The 23,010-nt window shown below is 31.2% G+C and overlaps 5 protein-coding genes across 8 annotated transcripts; 2 read left to right on the top strand and 3 right to left on the bottom strand.

Annotated features, from left to right (window-relative positions):
- Positions 1 to 30: 30 nt before the first annotated feature.
- Positions 31 to 3,316, bottom strand: LOC143181120 (SET domain-containing protein SmydA-8). Of its 2 annotated transcripts, XM_076381371.1 has the most exons (8): positions 2,607 to 3,316; positions 1,724 to 2,092; positions 1,286 to 1,420; positions 803 to 989; positions 636 to 731; positions 452 to 549; positions 255 to 379; positions 31 to 169 (listed from the first exon to the last, which is right to left on the bottom strand). In XM_076381371.1, exons 1-7 carry the CDS (start codon positions 3,105 to 3,107, stop codon positions 272 to 274), a joined length of 1,494 nt encoding a protein of 497 aa, XP_076237486.1. In that variant the 5' UTR covers positions 3,108 to 3,316; the 3' UTR covers positions 31 to 169; positions 255 to 271. The 2 variants fall into 2 exon arrangements, with proteins under 2 accessions (XP_076237486.1, XP_076237479.1); XM_076381364.1 differs by lacking the exon at positions 31 to 169 and having other exon boundaries at positions 187 to 379.
- A 1,126-nt stretch (positions 3,317 to 4,442) lies between these two features.
- Positions 4,443 to 10,129, top strand: Eys (eyes shut). Its single transcript, XM_076381297.1, has 16 exons — positions 4,443 to 4,492; positions 4,648 to 4,800; positions 4,949 to 5,097; positions 5,331 to 5,441; positions 5,699 to 5,806; positions 5,866 to 5,979; positions 6,249 to 7,086; positions 7,150 to 7,588; positions 7,748 to 8,070; positions 8,354 to 8,564; positions 8,651 to 8,802; positions 8,896 to 9,032; positions 9,097 to 9,342; positions 9,399 to 9,599; positions 9,687 to 9,915; positions 9,991 to 10,129. The coding sequence occupies exons 2-16, from the start codon at positions 4,649 to 4,651 to the stop codon at positions 10,085 to 10,087; spliced, it is 3,507 nt and encodes a 1,168-aa protein (XP_076237412.1). The 5' UTR covers positions 4,443 to 4,492; position 4,648; the 3' UTR covers positions 10,088 to 10,129.
- On the bottom strand, positions 8,779 to 11,908 carry L(2)k14505 (ATP synthase mitochondrial F1 complex assembly factor 2 homolog l(2)k14505). Of its 3 annotated transcripts, XM_076381393.1 has the most exons (9): positions 11,839 to 11,908; positions 11,574 to 11,739; positions 11,246 to 11,439; positions 10,825 to 10,935; positions 10,581 to 10,761; positions 10,400 to 10,515; positions 10,035 to 10,293; positions 9,249 to 9,927; positions 8,779 to 9,174 (listed from the first exon to the last, which is right to left on the bottom strand). In XM_076381393.1, the coding sequence occupies exons 2-7, from the start codon at positions 11,629 to 11,631 to the stop codon at positions 10,147 to 10,149; spliced, it is 807 nt and encodes a 268-aa protein (XP_076237508.1). In that variant the 5' UTR covers positions 11,632 to 11,739; positions 11,839 to 11,908; the 3' UTR covers positions 8,779 to 9,174; positions 9,249 to 9,927; positions 10,035 to 10,146. The 3 variants fall into 3 exon arrangements, with proteins under 3 accessions (XP_076237508.1, XP_076237498.1, XP_076237513.1); XM_076381383.1 differs by having other exon boundaries at positions 11,574 to 11,893; XM_076381398.1 differs by lacking the exon at positions 10,825 to 10,935 and having other exon boundaries at positions 11,574 to 11,893.
- An 823-nt stretch (positions 11,909 to 12,731) lies between these two features.
- On the top strand, positions 12,732 to 18,710 carry Mew (multiple edematous wings). The gene is given in 17 exon segments (XM_076384024.1): positions 12,732 to 12,951; positions 13,323 to 13,450; positions 14,543 to 14,646; positions 14,719 to 14,846; positions 14,921 to 15,129; positions 15,238 to 15,442; positions 15,522 to 15,668; positions 15,745 to 15,886; positions 15,966 to 16,234; positions 16,316 to 16,541; positions 16,611 to 16,842; positions 16,960 to 17,356; positions 17,442 to 17,671; positions 17,763 to 17,974; positions 18,057 to 18,151; positions 18,260 to 18,389; positions 18,471 to 18,710. Coding segments are annotated over 17 exon segments (3,267 nt in total). The 5' UTR covers positions 12,732 to 12,778.
- A 1,793-nt stretch (positions 18,711 to 20,503) lies between these two features.
- On the bottom strand, positions 20,504 to 22,871 carry Pgap3 (Per1-like protein PGAP3). Its single transcript, XM_076383624.1, has 7 exons — positions 22,543 to 22,871; positions 22,066 to 22,208; positions 21,838 to 21,990; positions 21,567 to 21,691; positions 21,355 to 21,488; positions 21,072 to 21,276; positions 20,504 to 20,991 (listed from the first exon to the last, which is right to left on the bottom strand). Exons 1-7 carry the CDS (start codon positions 22,676 to 22,678, stop codon positions 20,916 to 20,918), a joined length of 972 nt encoding a protein of 323 aa, XP_076239739.1. The 5' UTR covers positions 22,679 to 22,871; the 3' UTR covers positions 20,504 to 20,915.
- Between the last annotated feature and the right edge of the window lie 139 nt (positions 22,872 to 23,010).

Genomic DNA, 23,010 nt, shown 5'->3' with positions numbered 1-23,010 from the left:
ATTTTTTTCTTTGAATTTAGATCAATATTTCGTTTATCCAAACTAATTAAATTTAATGAAATGAATTTATTTCTACAATTTGTGTGTTTCCTTATATTTTTTCTAATATTTTTTTAGTATTGATCTTCGTCAAATATCTTACTAATTAAAGTTTGTATACAATTAAAAACTGTAAAGAAATAATACATATAAGTATTAGTTGAATGAAGAAGTGAAAATTTAATTTTATTAAAAGTTAATTATTTCGTTCATACTTTATTTTCAATGACAATTAACGTAGACCAAACAATTTTTTATCGTATTCAAAATTTGCAACAGACACCACATCATTCTGCAGTATAGTAATTGCCTGTTCCAATATCTGTTCATTTTCATTAATCTAGAAAAGTTATATATAATGTAAATATGAAACATATTAAAAAATATAAGTAAATAAACAGTTAAAACATACATGTATAGAAGTTTGTAAAACTCTATTTTTAGTGTCTTGTTGTTGGGGTCGTTTCATCTTTTCGATATTTGTGCAATATAATTCGTATAAAATGAGACCTAAAATGTTAAGAAAATTTAATTATTCTTTCTACAGCAAGGATCAACAGGAAAAATATAGGTAATTGTTTGAAAAAATAAATGACCTCTTTTTTTACAGTCACCGCAGTTCAAAGTGTCTAATGTGAAGAGTAGATCATTGCAATACTGCCACTTTATATCAAGTTCGTCGTCAGTTAAATCTGATACAATTTTAAAAGTTTAATACGGATTAGAACTTTCAGAATAAGATACAGTTATGTTTCTCCTGTACCTGTCCATTCAAGACCTTTAATTCTACCGAAGTATGAAATGATACGGAACTTCATATCTATAAAGAGATAATTATATTCAGGAATCAACTCTGAAAGTTGCGTTTGCATAAACCTTAATATCTGACGTGGAGTTTTGTACATAATTTCTTCGACTGCAACTGCCAAACCACCACGGATCGAACATATCTAATAAAAAAGGAAAACAGTGTCTGTAACTGAGAGAACGTTATTGGAATCATGCATAACAGGTTTCTATCATTAATAACAAGTATACGTAGCAATGCATTTCAAGTAATACCTAAAATGTTAATTTTACTGATTACTTATAGTTGTAAATTCCGTAAACTCCGTAACGAAAGTAGTCAATTAACTGTTAATTATCTACGTAAATTTATTTTTTCTTTTGAGATAGAAGAATATATGCGAGCAAGGATAAATCAACTAGGAAATCAAATTTTATTAACGTACAAGTGAGAAAATACCTGTCGGTTCTTGATGGTCATTGAACACTTATCACAACTCCAGGAAGTTCCCATATTGAGAGAATCCTTGGGTAACAAATTGCCAGAACAATAGTCAGATGCACACAATAGTGCTCCTAATTTAGATCCAAATTCCTAGTACACAAATATACTCATATACAGGGTGAGTCTCATAACTCTATCACCTAAATTTTCTTGTAAACAATTTTTGCATGAGAAAATGTTTCAAACGAAAGTTATTTGGTATGAAAGGAAGCAAACCAAAAAGGAGCATACCCTGGACACCAAGCAGCTTTCATTTGAAACATTTTTTCATGTCACTAATGGTTTAAAGAAAATCCAAGTGATACAGCCACGAGACTCATCCTGTATGTATGTATATAAATTATATTGGTCGATTATTATATCAAATCTTGCAAAAGTTATTTACAGATTTACCGTAGGATCACTGCATCTCTTGCACATACATGAAAAATGTTTGGTAATATTTAAAAATTGTCTTCGTAACATCGTATCCCAAAATAAGCTCGTGTAAGACATAGTGAGCTCCTCTCCTGCGGAAATCGGAAGTGCAGCGCTCACATAAAAACGATTCTCTTTGTCGAAGTGGTGTCTAGTATTTGGAACGCAACAGTGATTCTGTAACGCTCCCATAGGATACAATCCGCGTAAACTCGACGAATGATCTTTATCTTGAACGCTAACTGTTTCGAAGGCGTTTATGTTCAATACCCTGCATATGCGTCTCATTAATTTTAGATCTTCTTCGCTCGGAGGATTCTTTACGTTCCGCTGAAGTAGTTCCACCTAATTGCAGAGATTCAATAATTAACAATACCACGGACAAGAGTAGAAAATATACTAAATTTTTCATGTATTTTTCAATATAATCATAAAATTATATTTTACCATGATCATTCAAGAGAAAAAAGAAATAATATAACTATAACGCCAAATTGCAAAAGGTGAGATTTAGTATTTGGAACAGTGTACTATTTTAAAATTTGAAACTTCTTTTTAATAATTCTTATTATGTTAAAGTTGTCATACTCTTTTCATCTCTTCTTTATATGCGATGATTTTCAGAATAATCTACGAAGATGTACAGTTCTGCGCGTTCTGTTATTAAAGCCCCCAGAAGCTGTGCAATTTAGAAGATAAGCTGACCTGTATGTGTAAGCCGTTCATGCATAAAAGCTTAAAAATCATGCAATCTAAGCGTGCAACTGTTTTCACTGTTGCTTCCACAACTTTGTTACATCTCTTCCATCCTCCAGTCTTCAGCATAATAATGCATTTTCTCAAATCATTAGAAATTTACCTCGCAATTGGGGATAGGAGTTTGATCATACTGAAACGCTGCCAAACATTTCAGTTGCGATTCGCTGAGGAAAAGCCCACGTATTGGTATCACAGCTAGCAACAGGTCCGGGGACCAGTCGGTTCCGCAAGTGGGTACCAATGACTTCAGATACTTGCACTCGTAGTTCACATGCTGCGGCGAATTTTCACACTGCGTCGAGCAAATCGGCAGACCGCAGCCCCGATCACATGGAAACAATGGGCATTCGGTCTTGTAACAGCACACGCATAATCGCAAATGTTTGCCCAAGCATTTTGGCCCGATTACCAACGGTGCATCTACGAAAATCAATTCGTTCTGTTTGATATCGCGCGTGGCGATCAACCCACGTCCTCCCAGCGAGGAGTAGCCGACTGTCCAGGGTCGTGGACCTTCAGGAAGAAGATTGTTCTCCTTCAAATGGAATGCCAGCACTTCGTTCACTTCCTCTGGTTTCACTATATCATCCGGGAGACTCATTTCGAGAAGAGTAAAGCTGGTGCACAGCAGAAGACGATGAGCACCGCTCACGGCGACGACGACTGCCGCAGTGTCCGCGTTCTTGGATCTCCCTGAGGTATATATACGTTTGAGAACATGCTTGGATTATGTAATACAATTGCATTTGTATACGTTTCCATGATTTTGTTGATTTTGGCTAGGTGGAGATGAATGGATGACTGGATAGTCAGGAGATCGTTAGCATCTTTCATTCTGAGAGTTGTCATTCAAAACGGTTGATTTGTGCGGGCTATGCGGTCAAGAGAGCTTCAAGTAACGGCGAGCGTGTATGAAAGAGTACTTGTATTATTTCATGCTCACTGCTGCGCGTCGATTTCGTTTAAAATAGAATTGAGACTGTAACCACGGCACCTTGTGCTTTAATTCCCCTATTGGTTCATGTTTCAGTTCTCGTTGGGAGAACAAAAGGATAACAGGAAGGAAGTCGTAATGATGGTATATGATTTTTTAGCTGTGAAGATTGTCTAAGTTGAGAAAAGACAAAAATTGAGATAACTTTTTTGCAGTGCGCGCGTAAAAAGCTCACGAGGATTAGCTTCATTCTTTCAAGTAGCAACATGTGGTTTCGAATACACATCGCAATTTTATGTTTATTAAATATCTCTGTACGAATAACACAACTTTATACATTCGTAAGAACGTATACAGTAAGAATATTTCTACTGAAACAGGGCGGAAAAGAAAACTTTTACTGAACTTTTTTTGGAAACTATTTCTTCCACAAAAAAGGTTGCTAAGTAGAAAATTACTGATTTGCAGTCAAATCTGTATCAATAAAGCACCTTTTGAATTCGTTTAAGATATTTTAAATTATACTACGATTAAATCGAATGCATCGATTTTAAATATAATTTTCAAAATCGAATAATTTGGAAATCTACTCCAATTTCATTAATTAAGCAAAACCTTAATATTCTGCTTAATTTCAGAAATATTGAACTTTTGCTTTAGCACTTTATATAAATAGAATTCTGAACTGTACTGGTAATAGCAATGATATACTTTTTTTGTAATTACTCGGTACATTTTTAATTATAAATAATACAAATAGAAGCTTTAAATTAATAAAAGGTATGTCCGTATCAGTCGATAAAGCGTTGTATTTTCGCAATTGAAGAAAATTATTATTAATGAAGCGCAAGCGTAACCACCGTTTGTATAGGTGATGGTTGCTAAGACTACCAGGTAGACGACTACCTGCAACAAATACTGCCCACGCCAGCAGGTATATACGTATATTATGTATGAATAGTTATATCCTTCACAAATAGTGTAAACTAACCGATGTATTGTATTTACTTGCGTTCCATAAATTTCTTCCGACATTCTACGAGTACATAAAGGTAAATGAAGTATAAAAAAATATTTACAGGAAAAAATATAATTAATTGTAGAATTATAATTAATTACTTCAGTTAACGTTTGAAAGACGTTCATTTATCTCACAGGAAAGTCCTCAATTATTTGTAGTAAATAGTAAACTTTTTATTTCATTTAGAATGCATTATACAAGAGAGTCAACTGGAAAACTAATGAATGAAAAAATCCTTATTCTGACAATTGTCTTGGCCTTAGCAACTGGTTTCTCCCGAGGATTAAATTGTAGCGGCGATCCCTGTATGTACGGAATTTGTTTAGAGGATACTAACAGGTAGACGAACAAATGATTAACCGTGAATACATTAAAATAATTAACTTTTAATTTCATTATTTTTCATTCGCGGCGTTTTTTATTTATTAATGGTTAATCTACAATTATTCATCATTAGCGTAATTAAATTTGATTCTTAATAATATAGCACGTACGCTTGCTATTGCATCGACGGCTACACTGGAATCAACTGTGAGATTAATTGGGATGATTGTTGGTCCAATCCATGCCTAAATGGAGGAACATGCAACGACGCTGTTGCAGCATATAATTGCACCTGTGTCGAGGGTTTCATAGGTAACTCGTGATCCGTGCATTTACCTTCTATCGCATGCTCGCAATTCAACACTCTGACGTGTTGACATAGAGGATGATTAAATGATGCTCATGCGTGAGCTTAATTGATGAAACATCATATGAAATCCATAAACTTCGCCAATAGCTTGCATACGAATTATCATTCTATTTATAGAATATCCTTCCTTTAATATTTTGCTTGTATAGCTTTTTATCTTTTTCCATATTTGCAGGTACAAATTGCGAGCAAAGATACAGTGAATGCTCCAATCAACCTTGTTTAAACAATGGGACTTGTCTTGACTACGATGGCATCACTTGCCTCTGTCCTGATGGATATTCGGGTAAAAAAAATATACATACTACGAGCCACGATACAGCGAGGTTGTAAATGAAGTTCCTAAATTTTTTTCAATTAAACGCGTTGTATAATATTTGTTTTAGGGTTCCACACAAGAAATTAATGATTTCATGCAATTAATAGTACTTACCCAATAGTATTTCATTTATAATTTTTACTGTAACGTTTTACTATATCCTGGCCCCTATTATAACTATTGTATTGCATCTTTTAGTATTGTATTTTTATTTTCTTTTGAAGGCGATTACTGCGAAATTGATGTCTCGGTTTGCAACGACACAATATGCAAGAATGGAGGCGAGTGCGTGGAAGGACCTGGATTCTCCTTCTTCTGCCGTTGCCCAGAAGGTATACGTCTATCACAAAGTAATCAGGGACATTTTGACTGTGGCTTTATCATTGAAAAGGTTGGAGAGGCCGATTATGCGATGAGGACATCGACGAATGCGTTACATCTCCTTGCAAAAATGGGGGTCTCTGTATTAACGTACCCGCTTCGTACACCTGTGCTTGTCTATTTGGTAATTTAGATAGATTCTTTGCCGTAGAGGGGAAATTGCTGTGACAATTAAAAATAAAGATTATTTTAAAAAAATTTGTTCAGGCAAATGTAAAGATTTTTCTGAAATATTTTTAATGTTTTCATAAAATACATTTCTTGAGCTATTTCTTCTAAAACTTCTTTCAAAGGGTAAAAACAATTTGAATGTTTTTCAATACGTCACAGTGCTTTCTCTCCTTAAACATACTGTAAAATAGATTTGTATGATATATTTTACTCCTATATAAGGGTTCACTGGCAAAGATTGCGACAAAACCATTGTACCTTGCGAGGAAAATCCCTGTAAAAACGATGCAGTATGTTTGTTCGAGGATGAACGACCAGTTTGTTATTGCGTCCCAGATTATCACGGTACATTGTGTGAACTGAAATACGATGACTGTGAATCGAAATTTGCGAATTGCGAGAACGGAGGCACTTGTATCGATGGTATCAATAGTTTCACTTGCTCTTGTCCAACATACTATAGTGGACCATATTGCAACGTGTACGATCTTCCATCAAGCATTCCTTCGACCTCCGAAGAAACCTTTAAGACTGACAACGATGGGACCACTGCCATTAGTTCATCTTCATCGAAGCCATCGACACTGCCAGAAAGCGATACGTCACCATTGACAACTATTTTCCCAATAATGCAATCTTCTACTTCTTCCACGAGTACCAGTCGTTTTTACACGAAATGGTATCCCTTTACTGAAACATCATCAACTTTAGATAGAAGTGGTATTACATTTTTCGGTAGCAGTAGTAGCGATAGTAACACAGAGACTACTCCATTTGGTACCGAGGTTTCTTCATTGTACTCCGTTACGAGAAATGAAGTATTTGAAACCGAAAGTGTTTCGATAGAACCTCGAACATTTTCTGGCATTTCGAGTGAAGTTCTACCAGTAACAACAACGGTGAAGGTAGAGATGGAATATGGGACTCAAAAATCGTTTCATAACGAAAGTACTACTACGAAAATGACTTATCAAGGCGAGGATGCTCGGACCTTTACAGCTATCAGTGATACGTCCCCTTCTGAAACAAGTAGTACCACTGAATATATTCCAACTACAAGGTAAATCAATTAGTAAATAATTGTTACAGAATTAATACTTGAATATATTTTATCGCCATTTAGGATTCATACTCCAGTGACCACGTCTGCTGGAACTACAGAAGAAACTACAACTACAAGTAGAGAGACAAGTATTCCATTTTCTACTACTTCGTCATCTTCAAGTTTCATAGACTTTTGGCAAAGTAGGAGTTCAGAACCAAGTACAATAGAAATGCCAAAAACTAAACCTCCTTTGTCCACTGACAAATGGACTTCTACCCAATCATCAAAATCCTCAAGTATACATGTAGAAAGTTCTACATCACCATTCAATAATAATGATACCTCTCAATTTACAAGTAGCACTTCTGTAAGATCCATGTTCGAGGAAACTAGTACTATTAGTGAAAGTGAACAAGTATCTAAAGATCTGTCATCAACTACTACCGAAATTAGTGCGGAATGTCATGGGATATTGTGCACAAATTTTACAACACCAAGTATACGTAATGACAGTGATGTAAGTGTTACGTTTAATGATAATTGTCTAGTCTGCACATATATAAATCCTTTATCCTTTTGATCTCAATAAAATTTTTTATAAAAAAGAAAGATAGAAAATAGCATTCGGTATTTCAATATTGATAACATTATGAATGTAATTGCTATGTATTTATAGTGTAATTGCCCACACCGAGGGGATTGTAAACCTGGACCAAGAATAATACGCGCAGCTTTCAATGGGAAATCCTATGTGAGACAACATGCTGATGTGGAAATTTCAAGCAGTAATAATGCAACATTAAGAGTTTCTGTGAGATTACGAACACGATTTAAGGATGGTATTATACTACATGTCTATTTTGATAATGAAAAATATGCTTTAGTATATTTGGAGTACGGCTCATTAAAATTTCAATTCTCCTGCGGACTCGATACTATGTTGCTGGGCGAAATTGATTCGCCTATTGATAATGGATTCGAAGTTGATATCGATACAAGGTATAATAATTAATCAATGATCAAGAGAGGCTTCAAACATGATTGATAAAAAGATAATGTACAAAAGAAGAACAGTATTTTTATCGCACAGAATCAGAAGATTCTTTAAAATCCATCAGTGATATCAAAATGATAGATAAAATATAGTATTAATATTTATACACATACATCATTTTCATAATTGCTGTCATTGTTATCATTATCGCTATTGATCTGATATTGTTATTGTTATTAATACCATATTAATAATAATTATGTCTTATATATCTATTTTCTCATGTAGGTTTCAATATTTTATACAAAATGAAACCAATAAATGTTCAGCTCGATTATTAGTGAATGGAACTTCAGCAGTCACTGGCGAACAAATTTTACCATTTCAAGGAAATCTTCCACAGCATGCCAATTTACATTTAGGCGGCATACCATCAGTATTTTCTCAATATTTTTCTCATGTATCCATGGGATTTACTGGTTGCATGGACTCATTAAAGGTTTCACTTTTATATAGCAACGGTTTAGTGCTTTAAATAGCTTTATATACCTTATATGTATATGCAACTATTTGTCACTAATATAGATAAATAACGTTCCACGTCACTTTATCCACGATTCCATAGAAACTTTTCAAATCGAAGATTGCGTATCTTTTCTGTGTTTATCGAAGCCGTGTCAGAATTTTGGTGCATGCGAAGAGATCAATGGCACAGTGCGTTGTAGATGCATACCCGGGTAAGAAAATTTGTTTAGTCAATCGATTAAAAACGTGACAATTGATATATATTATAAAACATTACAAAACAGGATTATTATTTAACTGAACAGATATACAGGCCCATTCTGTGAGCGCTCAACGTGCGATGAAAATCCTTGCACACTGGGTGCAACTTGCATCAGTTCGCCAGGAACAGGCTTCGTTTGCGTTTGCCCACTTGGAACTCATGGACTTTTGTGCGAAGAAGGTAATACTTTCGTTGTAGAATCAATATTGTAAAATATGTAAAAGTTTTGTCACAATACTTGCAGATACTGTTATAACTCGACCATCATTCTCTGTACTTGTACCTGGATTTTCGTCATATGTTGCTTACGGAGTGTCGAATTCTATAAAAGATACCATGGAGTTGAAGATGAAACTCATACCACGTACTTTCGAGCAAATATCTTTAATAGCTTACTTAGGACAAACAGGACCACGTCGTGATTTATCAGATCACCTTTCCATAACATTTGTTCGTGGTTATATCATGTTAACGTGGGATTTAGGAGCAGGTAAATATGTACCTTGATTTTTCGTTTGTGTACTATATTTTGTGAGATTTTTACAGGTGTACGTAGAATATTTACAAGCGTTCCTCTGAATGCTGCAACAATTTCGACAACAGCAAGTAAAAGTTACATAGCGCATACAATTCGAGTTGGACGAAGAGGTCGAGATGCATGGCTAGCGGTAGACGGCATAGGTAATGTGACTGGGCGAGTGGTTGGATCCATGACTCGACTTGACGTGTCGCCAATACTTTATGTTGGTTCGTCTTTTTTCTATATTTTCAATACTTTCAATGTACAAAGTTATAAAAACGAAAAATAATTTTCTCGATACTACCACTGTTCAGGAGGTCATAAGTCAAAAAATTTTGAGTCTTTACCCCACGATTTGCCTCTCCATACGGGATTTTCTGGTTGCATATTCGACATTGAGTTACGTACAGAAAGTGCAATTTATCCAGTAACGAGTTCTAGTCCTGCAACAGGTCGTGGCGTCGGTGAATGTCATCGTAACGAATGCATCCGTCATTCGTGTAAAAACGGTGCAGTGTGTTTAAATCATGGTGCCACGTATAGGTAAGCTTCTTCCTAAATTTAATATACAGTCTTCTGTACATGATTCATTCACGAAAAATTGGCAAATTATTTCAGCTGTATTTGTACAAAGGAATGGATGGGTTCTGATTGTTCCATACCGATAGAATCATTATCCTCTGTTGATTCATCTTCTTGTCACACTTCAGGTTAATGAAAGTATTGTTATTGTTTCATTATGTGTTCAGAACTCGTATAATTAACCCTTGTACATTAACCCATATTTCCGATGTTACTTTTGGGTCGATATGTTACAGAATAAGAATTTAAATGCACAAATAAGATAGCTGCAGCTAAACGAGCTTGTAAATCATATTTATTTTGATCATGAAACCATTCTACAGAACCCCAATGTGAAGCCTGTAACCAAACATAGAATAATATGAAAGTCATAAAAGCAAATTTCATATTAATTTTATAATTTAATTTAAACATTTTTAATTATTTCACAATCTAATATTAATACCTGAAAATCTTCTTCTAAACGTGACAGTTTTACTGCTTCCTGTATGCTAATTACTCTTTCTGCTGCAGCTAATGTGAGGATCACAGATTTTATTGCGTCTACTCCGTACATAAAACCTATTAATAAGACAGTATTATAAATGTTTATCATATTTGTACGTGTTAATAATAAAATTAGTTACCATGAACTGCACTACAATTGTATGACATTAAATGTCGTATTAACACTGCTTTAGTTTCTATAGGTACTGTTGGAGTCTCTATACTTTTAGTTTTAGTTAGATTTACACTGTAATTATCACAGAACCATTGAACTAAGGGGTCCCAATTTTCAGTTTGTAACTTATATAGTTCATCACTTTCCTACAATATAAGATTTTTTTATTTAATAATCAGTGCCATTAAAAAGGTATATAACACACTTACATTTGAGTGAAATAAAACTGTGTCCATTTCTAAACAGTTTACAATGTAATTTACCATATCTAACTTGGTATGCTTGTGAGGATTGTCTATTACAGTGTTACATAGAGCTGTCTACAACAATTAGATACGTAAACATATATTTTTATACTATTAATATACATACATATAAATACTAGGGGTCTGCAGGTATTCAAGATTACGAACTTGGACTGAGACGAAAACTTTTCTTTGGTTCTGAAGATTTCAAAAATATTTGTAATAATCAGATACTGAATTTGAAAGTTTATATACAAAACTCAAATGAAAAATCATGAAAAAATATACTTATATGGTTGTAAATTTTAGACAATTTTTAACCCAAGCCAAGGCTCTGATACTCACAAACTCCTAATAAATATAATATTTTCATTGAATTATTTACCAAGTGCATATTACTTCTATCAATAACTTCTTTTTGCGAATCCCATTCAGCAGCTATTGCCAATGCAAGTGGTTTACTGTCAACTTCGAATATTTTTCCTTGTGGTGTTTTAAGTTTCCTTTGATCAAGCGTAATCTCAAATTTTCCACTGCTAGATAAAATATTTGCTTTGCGATAGAACCTCTTTACAGTAGCTGAAAATACAGTTCTAATGTAAGATAGACAATAACAATCAATTTAAAAAAACACGTTCTGACTACAGTAGATTTATATTCTAGACTAGGTTAAATATCGAAAAAAAACTTTTACTATAAAATTGTATCTTTACCCATGTTTCTTACTATACTAAAAGCAGTAGCAAATCTTTTATACTTAAAATAATGCATTTTTAGAGTGTATTAAAATATTTTTCTTTCATAAATATTATTTTATTTTTCCTCTTGTGGCGTGTTTTGACAAAGTTTTTGTATAAATATAGGTTATGTTCTCCAGAGCTGTAAAGTTGTAAACTAATAGATCATCTTAATTAATTTCATTTAATTTTGTAATATTATGCACAGTAAAGGTTATTTCATGTATTCATTACAGCTCACATGTCAAGTACTTGAAGAAATGTATAAAAGCAAAAGTTATATGCGCCTGTGTAGAGTTGCAAAGTAAAACATTCTTCAAATCGTTTTGGATATTTATTTGAAGTAATTAGATATTTTATCTCGATAATAATAATCATCCATTGTTCATAAAAAATTATTCTCCCTACTTATTCGAACAATTTATTCGACTAAACATATAATAATCTATAATAATATTCTTCCATTTATAAATTTTATGAATAAAATCATTTGAACAAAATTCTTATTCGAGTAGTTTCTTATTCAACTGTGTATATATTATTCATTAGCGACAAATAAAATTTCATTCCTTATTCTTATTCATTATTTATAATGCAAATAAAATGTTGCCCATCACCACCCACAGCTCTGTACATCTGGGAGATTCTGTGCAGAGAACGCACTAGGCGCCTCAGAAAATGCCTAATTATGCAAACATCGAGAATACTCAGCACAGGACAATAAGTCACATTTTTCTACCACATTAAACATGTTTATATTACATTTTTCTTCAATTAAGATGCCAGTCTAATACCTTGGAACAATCTTCGAATTCAAATTTTGCTTTCACAACATAAAAAACATTAAAAAATCATTCGTAAATATTAGAAATAATTCAACTGTATTTGAAACAGAACTCACATACATATTTTACCGCTTTGTGAATGCTGCCCTCTACAAACTAATGAAAAAATTGTGTTACTGAAAAATGCTTGAAGTGTGCTGACAGTGTGCTGATTGCGTGGGTGGATCCGGTGGATCCTGTGCCTGTTTAAAAGGTATAGATGAGTGAGGGCAGCAAAACGAAGGGATAAATACAAAAATAGAGCCATCGATAAGAACGTGTACGACTTTCGTAAAGGTCCGTGAATTATTACAAATGTTGAACTGTAGGCGTTCGTAGAATTGAAATAACTCGAGAATGAAAAATTATCAATTAACGTGGTTCGCTTTGAACGTATGCTTGGTGTATACTTTCAACTTGGAGCCAAGAATACCTGTTATCAAAAAAGGACTAATTGGCTCTTATTTCGGCTATTCCGTGGCCGAACATCAAGAAATTTCCGATGACGGCACAGAAAAACCAAAAAGTTGGTAAGTACTATTTACTCTTTATATTACTATTATGAATTTATTATTAATATTATGTAAGAATGATAATATTTCTTATTGTATACAAAACATTGTAATGATTCAATAATTCATTCATTTACAATGCAATGTCAAGGAAAGTAATATTTGAAATATGAAGCAATATATGTATGTGTAAACAGATGATAAGAAAAATGTAAACATTGAAAAAATTGTTTCGAGATAATGTTATCCTATGAGATATTTTTATTATATATCTTTTGCAGTTTGTAGAAATCTGTACGGCTTGTTAGAAATAGTTCATTTGAGAGTTTTGATTGTAAAATAGTGACTTTTCTTATGTTACATAATTTTTAAAATTATGTATTTTACAGGATGCTAATTGGTGCTCCTTTGGATCAAAATAGACAACCTGGTACAAATAGGTCTGGTGCATTATGGCAATGTCCATTGACAACATTTCAAAGAGATTGTACTCAAGTAATCACAGATGGAAGATTAAGTACGTTATAGATAAATAATTTTTTCTTAAAGAATTGATAGCAGTATTTCTCATTAGAAACTTAATCCGGACAGGTTAAAATTATATTCTATATTAATTCATTAAGTTCATTTTGTTCATATTAAACTTATATGTCATATTTTATTTTTATATTAAGGTATAACAATACATTAAAGTAGAAAAAAATTAAAAACTATTACTTGCTTTATTACAAAATTTATATGTAACTTTAGAGTAGTGTGCATGTTATTTTCTATGTCAATGTTTTGTAAAAGTTTTAAGTTATCATGCTTTATTTTATGTTGTACACATAATAAGATTATTTTTTTGTTAAATTATGTGTTGGTTAACGAGCAGCAGAAGGAGGTCTGTATGATACAAGTAAGTCGATGAATGGTATTATGTGAACGAGTTAATTCTGGAATTTTTATGAAATTTTTTATTACGATTGTGCATAGATTTTATTTATACATCTCTATATCAGCATGATATTTTAAATCATATTTGTTGTTTGCATAAATGAATGTTGTTCTAACATAAGCATTATTAACAAATACTTCATCTCAAATTTGACTGTTTAACTATACCTTTACTAACTATAAAACATTTTATCATGTTTGCACCTTTGCATTAAAATAAGTAATGAAATGGAAATAAAGAGATTGTGCATTTTTGCTCACCATTGTTAGCACTTATACTATCACATATTTCTTCATTCTTGCTTTTTAACAATCCCTAACAAATGTTTTATGCATATTTTTTTATCTTTTAGAGCAGAAATTTATACATGGAGTTTCAATTTCATTTTCCATTTTATTTAAAAGAATTAATGAAAAAGTAGGTTTATTTTCTAACATACATTATCATAAATACTGGTTTATTGTTTGTCATATGTTCATACTTATAGAATTATCACATACCTACATGCATTGAACATACTATGAAAATATTATAATTAAAAAGGGAGAAGTTACTTTAAGAAGCAAATGATGACAAACTTAAGTAGCATAAAAATGCTACTTGCAAACATCTATATTTATAATGAAAAATGGGAAGTATTAAGTACACTTAAACTATTTTTTAATTTTTTAGGTCTTGAATCTGATGACTTGGTACCACCAGGTAATGATGAGATTAAAGATAATCAGTGGCTGGGGGTGACAGTACGTAGCCAAGGTATTGGTGGTAAAGTAATGGTATGTTCTATTTTATATTTAATTTCTGTTTTCAGATGTTTGGGTAGTTTTAACTGTTCCATGATCTTTTAGGTATGCGCACATAGACATATTGTAAAAACGGCAGATTCTCAATGGGGTCAAGGACAGTGTTACATATTAACACAAGATTTAAAATATCTAGATTTAAAAAAACCTTGCTCTGGAAAACCAACAAACAAGTAATATAAAATTTTGAATACTAGTCTTGTTAGTTTATTTATTTCTCAAATAAAAAATGCAATCTTTATTCTAGAGCACATGAACAATTTGGATATTGTCAAGCTGGAACTAGTGGTGTACTCACTTCAGAAGATCGTGTTGTTATTGGTACACCAGGTCCACATACTTGGCGTGGAACTTTGTACCTTTTCACTATTTCAGATGAATTTTTAACGAGAGATAATACAGTATACAATGCTCCAATGCAAGATTCTTCTTCTATTAATAAATACAGTTATTTAGGTGTGTTTAATTAATAAGTATGACATTCTTGATTTAAAACATTAAAACTATAACTAATAAAGTCAACGATTTTTTAAAGAAGCTAAAATAAATGGATGAGCTTTTCAGGAATGTCGGTTGCTGTGGGTAATTTTTTTGGAACTGGATTAGCTTATGCAGCTGGAGCACCGCGTCTAAATGGTACAGGCCAGGTTGTTCTACTTACAAGACGCGATTTTAAACCAGAAATGGATATTGCTTTTGTGTTGGATGGTGAACAATTTGCCTCAAGTTTCGGTTATGAAATCACTTCTGCAGATGTCAATGGAGACAAGTATAACATTTTGTTTTATTTCTATTGCACTTTTAAGTATTGATTATATATATAAGAATTGCTTCTTTCTTGTTCTTAGAATTACTGATCTTATCGTGGCAGCACCATTTTATTTCAATAAAGCAGAAGGAGGTGCTGTGTATGTATATACAACACTAAAGAAAATATATTTTAAGGAAGGTGAAAAAAGTAAACCTGTTAAACTTGTTGGACGTGAAGAATCTAGGTATTTTTTATGGCCGATTTATTTATTTATATTCTATTGATAAATATATATTAATTGATGTATCATACAAATATAGATTCGGATTTGCACTGACAAATCTGGGAGACTTGAATAAGGATGGATACGAAGATATTGCTGTCGGTGCTCCTTATGAAAAGAAAGGAACTGTATACATATATCTAGGTTCCAAAAATGGAATTATTACTGTGCCATCACAGGTATTTAGTAATATCTTACTTAAAATTAATATAATACATTTTTTATGAGATCCGTTAAGCTGAAATCCGTTAAATTTAGGTAATACATGCAGATGATATGCCAGAGCCATTACAAACATTCGGTTATTCGCTAAGTGGAGGAATTGATATGGATCAGAATGGATATTCAGATTTATTAGTGGGAGCTTATGAAAATGATGCTGTAGCACTTCTTCGTTCAAAAAAGATTATTGATATCACTACTTATATTCGATACCTAAAAAAAGATGGCACATATCAAGACAAAATAGAACCTATTGATCCTAATAAACTTGGATGTCCAGAAGATCCTGATTCAAATCATACATGGCAAGTATAATTTAAAAGAACCTTAATTGAATGTTACTTTCATAATTATTTTTTTATATAACTATAGTTCATTTATTGTAGCTTTTCGTTTGAAGCTTGTTGCAAAACTGAATCTCTCGTAAAAGAAGAAGATATGCAAAACTTAAAATTGAACTATTTCATTGAGGCTGAAACTTATACAGGTGTCAAAAAATTCTCCAGAGTTTGGTTTGGAGCTGGAAATTCACGTCCACATTACATCAATCGCACGGTTACTTTAGATACAACAAAATTGGAACATTGTCAGAAAGAAATAATTTATTTAAAGGTACTTTCACAAAAACAGTCTTTTTGATTATACAATTAAGTGCAAGTATATAGTTCGTATTTTCTTTAGGAAAATACTCGTGACATTCAATCACCTATCAAGTTCCGCTTGAATTATTCATTGATACAAGAAGAACCAATTATGCCTATCGAGGGAGGACCTTTACCTGATATAAAAAATTATCCCATATTGAATCAACAAGAAGCCGCTCGTATGTTTGAAGCAACTTTCCAAAAAGATTGTGGCAATAACGATATTTGTGAAAGTGATTTACAAGTAAAAGCACGATTAAATTTATCAGGTAATATCTTTAATAGGTCTCATTGAAATCATCGATCAACAACTTTAGTAATAATTTAATTTATTACCTATTTTTAATTTAAAGAAGATTTAAAAAAATAGTCTGTTTAATTTTAAGCTTCCTCGGTAAAACCAAACTTCTACGAACTCCTTTTGGGTGAAAGGGAAGAAGTTGTAGTGGATGTAAACGTCTCTAACATCGGTGAATCTGCGTATGAAGCACAGCTGTTTATTGTTCATTCCCAAAGTTTGAATTATATCGCTAGCAAAAGCAATGATTCTGTGATTTGTAATTTACATAATACCACTTTAGTAGCGTGTTCCATTGGAAACCCATTTAAGAAAGATAAAATGGTAAATATACAAGTAAGATTTGACCCTAAAAAATTAGGAGACAATGAATTGCAATTAGAATTCACGATATTTGCAAATTCTACTTCGAAAGAAATAAGAGAAAAGGGACCTACAAGATTACAAGCAACAGTATTAAAGCAAGCAGAATTATCAATTAAAGGGTAATACTTTCATTAATATTACAAAATAAATGAGTTAAATATTATAAAATAAATTACTAATTACATTCTAACTGTAAAATTGTAGAAGTGCGAAAATCCAGTGGGCTTTTTATGGCGGGCCAGTTATAGGTGAATCAGCTATAAAGTACTTAAATGAAGTGGGACCTAAAGTTTCTCATATTTACCAAGTATTTAACGAAGGTCCATGGAGAGTAAGTACTTTAGAAGTGCATATTTCATGGCCTTACGAAGTTGCAAATGATAAAGCGCATGGTAAATGGCTTTTGTACTTAGAAGAATTACCAGATATACAAGGTAAAATTTTTTGTTTGATAATTAACATATAATTATTATATAATATGTAGCAATCGTGTAGTAAAAAATTAAAATATCGATATAATATTAGGGGATGGAGAATGTAGACTACCACCAGGACATGTAGTTAATCCATTGAAACTACAAGATAGCATTAGTCATGAGGACATTGACGCTGCATCTACTCCTCCCACATTATATAATCATACGAATCATGTAAGAGCTAGACGAGACACAGAAAAAGTTGTCAATACGCGAACAATCATTGATAAGGATGGTCATAGAAGTCAAGTAGTATCAATGGTGAGTGATTATGAAAGAAGATACGTAATTTAAAATAAGAAATATTTTATTAAACACATTAAACATTTATATATTATTCTAGAATTGTAAAGCAGGAACTGCAAAATGTTTTGACATCACATGTGTCATAAATAATTTACAAAGGAAACAAGAAGCAACCATAACTGTTAAAGCAAGGTAATACCTTACATCTTACATTATTTACAAGTATAAATATAATTCGTTTTCAGTAAAGATTTGATTTTAGTTATCATCAAATACTATATATTATCACATCTATTTTAGATTATGGAATTCTACCTTAGTTGAAGACTATCCAAAAGTGGATAAAGTAAAAATAGGTTCCAACGCAACAATAATTATACCGCCAGATGTTGTGATACAACAAGAAAATTTAAAAGATGATTACACAATTGTAAGTACATTCAGTCTTATAATATTCTTTATAATGTGTTATAAATTTTATAATCATTGTTTATAATGTGTCAATATACAGGCGGAAACTATTGTGTATCCAGATCTTTCGGATCAGCAAGACGTCGAACCTGTATCAATTTGGGTAATTATTGTGGCTGTGGTAGCAGGTTTGTTACTATTTATTTTACTTACATTGGTTCTTCGGAAACTTGGATTCTTTAAGAGGCGACGACCAGACCCTACTTTGTCTGGAAATCTTGAAAAGCATAGGGACGATAATCCAGAAAGTGAGGCGTTATTTAAACGCTAAATACTGTAACACACATACTTAATGTTTGTTTTCATATACTGTCATGTTTACTTACGTCTAGTACTTACAATGGAAAAAGTAATAGCGCTCAAAATGAGGCATTTATACAATACAACATTTAAGCAGCTAAATGCAAGAAGTTCAAGATCCATGTTGTGATATATTGACTTACTTGTAGATATATTTTTAAAACGATACGATTTTTTAATCAATGTTAACTCTACTACACATTTATCATTTCATACTCTCACGTCCATAGTTATCTTTCTAAATGTAATTATTATTCGTGCATACATATATTTGTGCCATTGCCACCTATCATTATACAATATTGTTACATATATACACTACACTTTCAAATACATTACCTTTAATCATTCTTTGTGGTAGGTTTTCATTATAGCTTTATATATAATTTTATTGTTGCATTTCATTATTTAAAACACTTAAGCTATTGAAATTATTAAGTCCCCAGAACTAGCAAAATGTTTCTCTTTGACAATAATATTGTTTAGTTTATACATTCATATAAACGCACAAATATACATAACATTTTTTATAAACATATATTATAATGTTTAATGCTGTTTAACTTAATTTTATACTGATAAGCCTGAATTATGTATCAATTAATATAATAATAGCTTATAAAAGTTGAAATATTTTAAGTATTGGAAGAGATAAAAGATACTTCTTCCATAATTATAACTCTAAATTAACAGGTAACATACTTGTTGGTATTAATTACTTACTTCTGCTACTTAGTACAATTTTTTCGCATACTTCTGTGCCTTGAATCACGTATAAAAATGATAATATATTATTTCACATTTATATTTAGAAAATGAATCATCACTGAAATGTAAATTTACCTATTGTTATGAAAACAATTTATGAAACTCTAAAACTGCCATGATATATTGAACAAATTTTAATCATTAGTGACCCCAATTCTTTGTAGTATAAAATGTGCCTTTATATTATAAATGTCATCTTCTTAATTATAGCATTATGTATATAAAACATATTAAATTATGAATGTTATTTGAATGTACAATCAGGTACTTAAAACTTAGCATTTCAATCACTCAGAAATTTAATGATAATAAATATGTTACACTACACTTTTAAGCAAAAAAAAAAAACATTCCTTAAAGTATTGATGGGTTTGAATATGTTATATGATAACCATACTGAATTTTAATATCATGAAACGAAAATCGTATTTATGCAAATTCTATATTACACATTGAAATCAACACAATTTGCTTTTTCTAATTAAGTTATGATTTATACAGCACATTCATGTACTAACTAAGATGTAAACAGGACTAACCAGTTTATTAAACTTCAAATTATTTATCTAATACTTGCTGGTAATTTAAATTATACTGCCAGTAAACTAACATTACTTTGTAAAGTATAGTTATAAAAGTGAGAAATACAGTGGACAGATGTGTTCAATAACGTTTCAATATTTTTTACTATGTACTTGGTCTAAAGGTTTTATTGTTTACAAATAAGAGTATCATTTATATAATTAATTATAATGAAACTTATAAAGTATTTGTAATGCAAACATGTTTCCACTCTATTTCTTTATTATGAATTTAATATAAAATCAATTACAAATTTTATTTAATCTTAAATTATATAATTGGTTGCAATTAAAGGGTTGCAAATTATATAAAAGTGTTCAGATTTATATATTATTTCATATATAATATGTACTTTTATAAGTAAAAAGCAAACGAAATATGTATCATGTAATGCGTTTTATAAATATATTTAATTTTATTTATGAAATACATTGCTATTTTGTAAATTTCATTAAACATTTAATAAAAGGAGACCGTTTTACAGTCAAGACTAGTAAATAATTTACTTATAAATATATAAACTGATGTACAAGTACATATACTCGTACAGGAAATTTTAACAATATGAATGGAATGTTAATGTTACAGTTTTTTAGCTGTAACTTCGATGTAATAAGACATTGATCTCATTAATTTTACAATAGATGACAAAATTTGAATTTATATTAGAAAGATAATGTATATGAATGATTAATACTATTCTCTCTTTGTAACATCTGCAATTATAATAGACTAAATATGCATTAATATTTACTACATTGCAACATATGATTTTGCAAAATTGAAATTACAATTTCAATCACTAGAGAAATCTTGAGGCCATTCATGTTACTGATCATCGTATGTGATGGTCAATATCTAATGTTAATTTATTGTATGCCTTTAAATAAGAACAATCTGCCATCATAAATCTGAAAATTGTATAAACTGATATATATAAAATATTAAAACTAAAAAATATTAACTGTTTCATATAATCTTGCATACTTACCTATACAATAAAATTGTAAGAGGAGCTGTACTAGCATGCCACAAGGAGTGAGCATCAAATATCCAAAAAATTGGTGCAAAATCTATTGCTTCTAATATAGTGACAAGAACAGTTAATATATTAAACCAGCCAATCAGGTGAACATAAGGTAATTTTTTACGATTACGGCGCCACCATGCCATTGTTATAACAAATGTTAAAAATCCTGTACACATAGAGAAATAATTTTATAAAAAGTTTTTGTTTTTCCTTTAAAAAAAATTCAGATACCATGCACAGTTACCTAAGACTACATTGAACTTCATATTATAGTCATAGTTAATGTAGCCAGACCATAAATGAGATAAATGTGTGTATGAAGTACTAAGATAGCCACATGTAATTACAGCAAATATTTTATTATTTTTATATGTTACTCTGAAATTAAAAGATCAGATGAATACTTCTTAAATTACTATTTACGATTCTATTTCAGTCATCAATACTCTTAATCACCTTAATAATGTACAATACAATAAGGTAAGAACCATGATAAATGCACAAGAATAATCCATTACTTCTGTGAATGGAATGTCACGTGCATGAAAAATGGAAGACCAAAACCAGCAATTTATACATATCTAAAATTAAATCTGTTTCAATTCATAAAATAATAGAATAGTACTATTCACACAATGTAAAAATAAAATTCATAGTAGTTTTATCATTTGCAACTTTGATTAGACTCAAAAGATTATTTCTAAATTTCTAATGAAAAAATATATACCATACTAAAATAAGACCATATATAAAACATGGGATGAGTAGGTCCAAATTTCCTTTTGAATTTCCAGTACATGATAATATGAGCATACATATTCAATAGAGAAAATACTACAGATGCAGGCTCCTGGCATCCAAGAAAACGAATAAACGGCCACTGAAACAAAAATCAATGATTATTTATATAGCTCATTATAGATTATCAATTTTAATAAATATATGTAGCATGTACCTTTCCATGAAATTGAGGAACATTCAAACCATGAGAAGTAAAATAATCTACTGTATCCCAAGTGCAGGTATAGCTACAATCATCAGTACAAGACCAAAATAATAATCTCAATGATAGAGCAGGTTTTACTTTAAAGTCTTCATCTGTAAAATATTCAATATAAGTTCAAAATTGAATGCTTTTCACAAACATATGATTGCAAAATTAAATTGGTACAAAAAACTTCCTAATCATTAGTAGTGATAAAACAAAGTACTGATAAAGATTTTACTAAGTGATAACACATTATCATCGAAATTAATTAATAAAAAACATTATTATTTATTTCAACCGAAGTTTCCAAAAAATAAATATCGAGCATTCAAAACATGAAGTATGCAAATTTTTAAATTTGTAAACAATCACAATTTTCAAAGTAAATTTTGTGAGCTATAAAAACAAAATTTTATAAGTTAATATGAAAGAAAGAGTGCTTACCGTTTTGGCAATTTTTGGCGCGACATTTTTCAAGGCACAAATTGTAGAATTGTGATCTGTCGCCTGTCGAGCCAACTGCATTTGCAATGAAAAACGTTTGAGTTACTAAAATAAATATCCATCTCGATACTGACATGCCGTTCGTGTGCCGCTGCGAGCTGTCCCGTATACCTTAAATTAATTATTACAATGTTGTGAAACCTTAATAGTGAAACGACATTTCAATGGATCGATTGGTACATCTGTACGAATTAAAATGTAGCTAATAAATTGAATATTGAGTCTGCAAGTAGAAATGTTTCGTGGATCGAGAAACGAAAAGAGTATAAGAATTTATAATTACCTACTTCAGTTTATCATAACGAGACATTAATGTTTTGAATTTTCTTAACATATTAATTGTTTTGTATTTTAAAGTAATTACAGCCTATGTTTTTTATCGTGTAACTATTTATTTATTTTCTGCGG

Source organism: Calliopsis andreniformis, chromosome 1, assembly GCF_051401765.1.
Source record: "Calliopsis andreniformis isolate RMS-2024a chromosome 1, iyCalAndr_principal, whole genome shotgun sequence".
Taxonomy (NCBI): Eukaryota; Metazoa; Arthropoda; class Insecta; order Hymenoptera; family Andrenidae; genus Calliopsis; species Calliopsis andreniformis.
The sequence above is the reverse complement of the archived record's forward strand: the minus strand, read 5'-3'. Positions and strand labels throughout refer to the sequence as shown.

Coding starts and splice junctions, on each gene's coding strand:
- Pgap3 (XM_076383624.1), bottom strand. CDS start 22,678: ATGTCAGTATCGAGATGGATATTTATTTTAGTAACTCAAACGTTTTTC. Junction 22,209..22,542: donor CGCCAAAAATTGCCAAAACG/GTAAGCACTCTT, acceptor AATATTTTACAG/ATGAAGACTTTAAAGTAAAA. Junction 21,277..21,354: donor GAAGTTCAATGTAGTCTTAG/GTAACTGTGCAT, acceptor CTATGTGTACAG/GATTTTTAACATTTGTTATA.
- Eys (XM_076381297.1), top strand. CDS start 4,649: ATGCATTATACAAGAGAGTCAACTGGAAAACTAATGAATGAAAAAATC. Junction 7,589..7,747: donor GTATACGTAATGACAGTGAT/GTAAGTGTTACG, acceptor ATGTATTTATAG/TGTAATTGCCCACACCGAGG. Junction 9,916..9,990: donor AATCATGGTGCCACGTATAG/GTAAGCTTCTTC, acceptor AAATTATTTCAG/CTGTATTTGTACAAAGGAAT.
- LOC143181120 (XM_076381371.1), bottom strand. CDS start 3,107: ATGAGTCTCCCGGATGATATAGTGAAACCAGAGGAAGTGAACGAAGTG. Junction 1,421..1,723: donor AGAGATGCAGTGATCCTACG/GTAAATCTGTAA, acceptor TTTGTGTACTAG/GAATTTGGATCTAAATTAGG. Junction 990..1,285: donor TGACCATCAAGAACCGACAG/GTATTTTCTCAC, acceptor CTTTTTTATTAG/ATATGTTCGATCCGTGGTGG.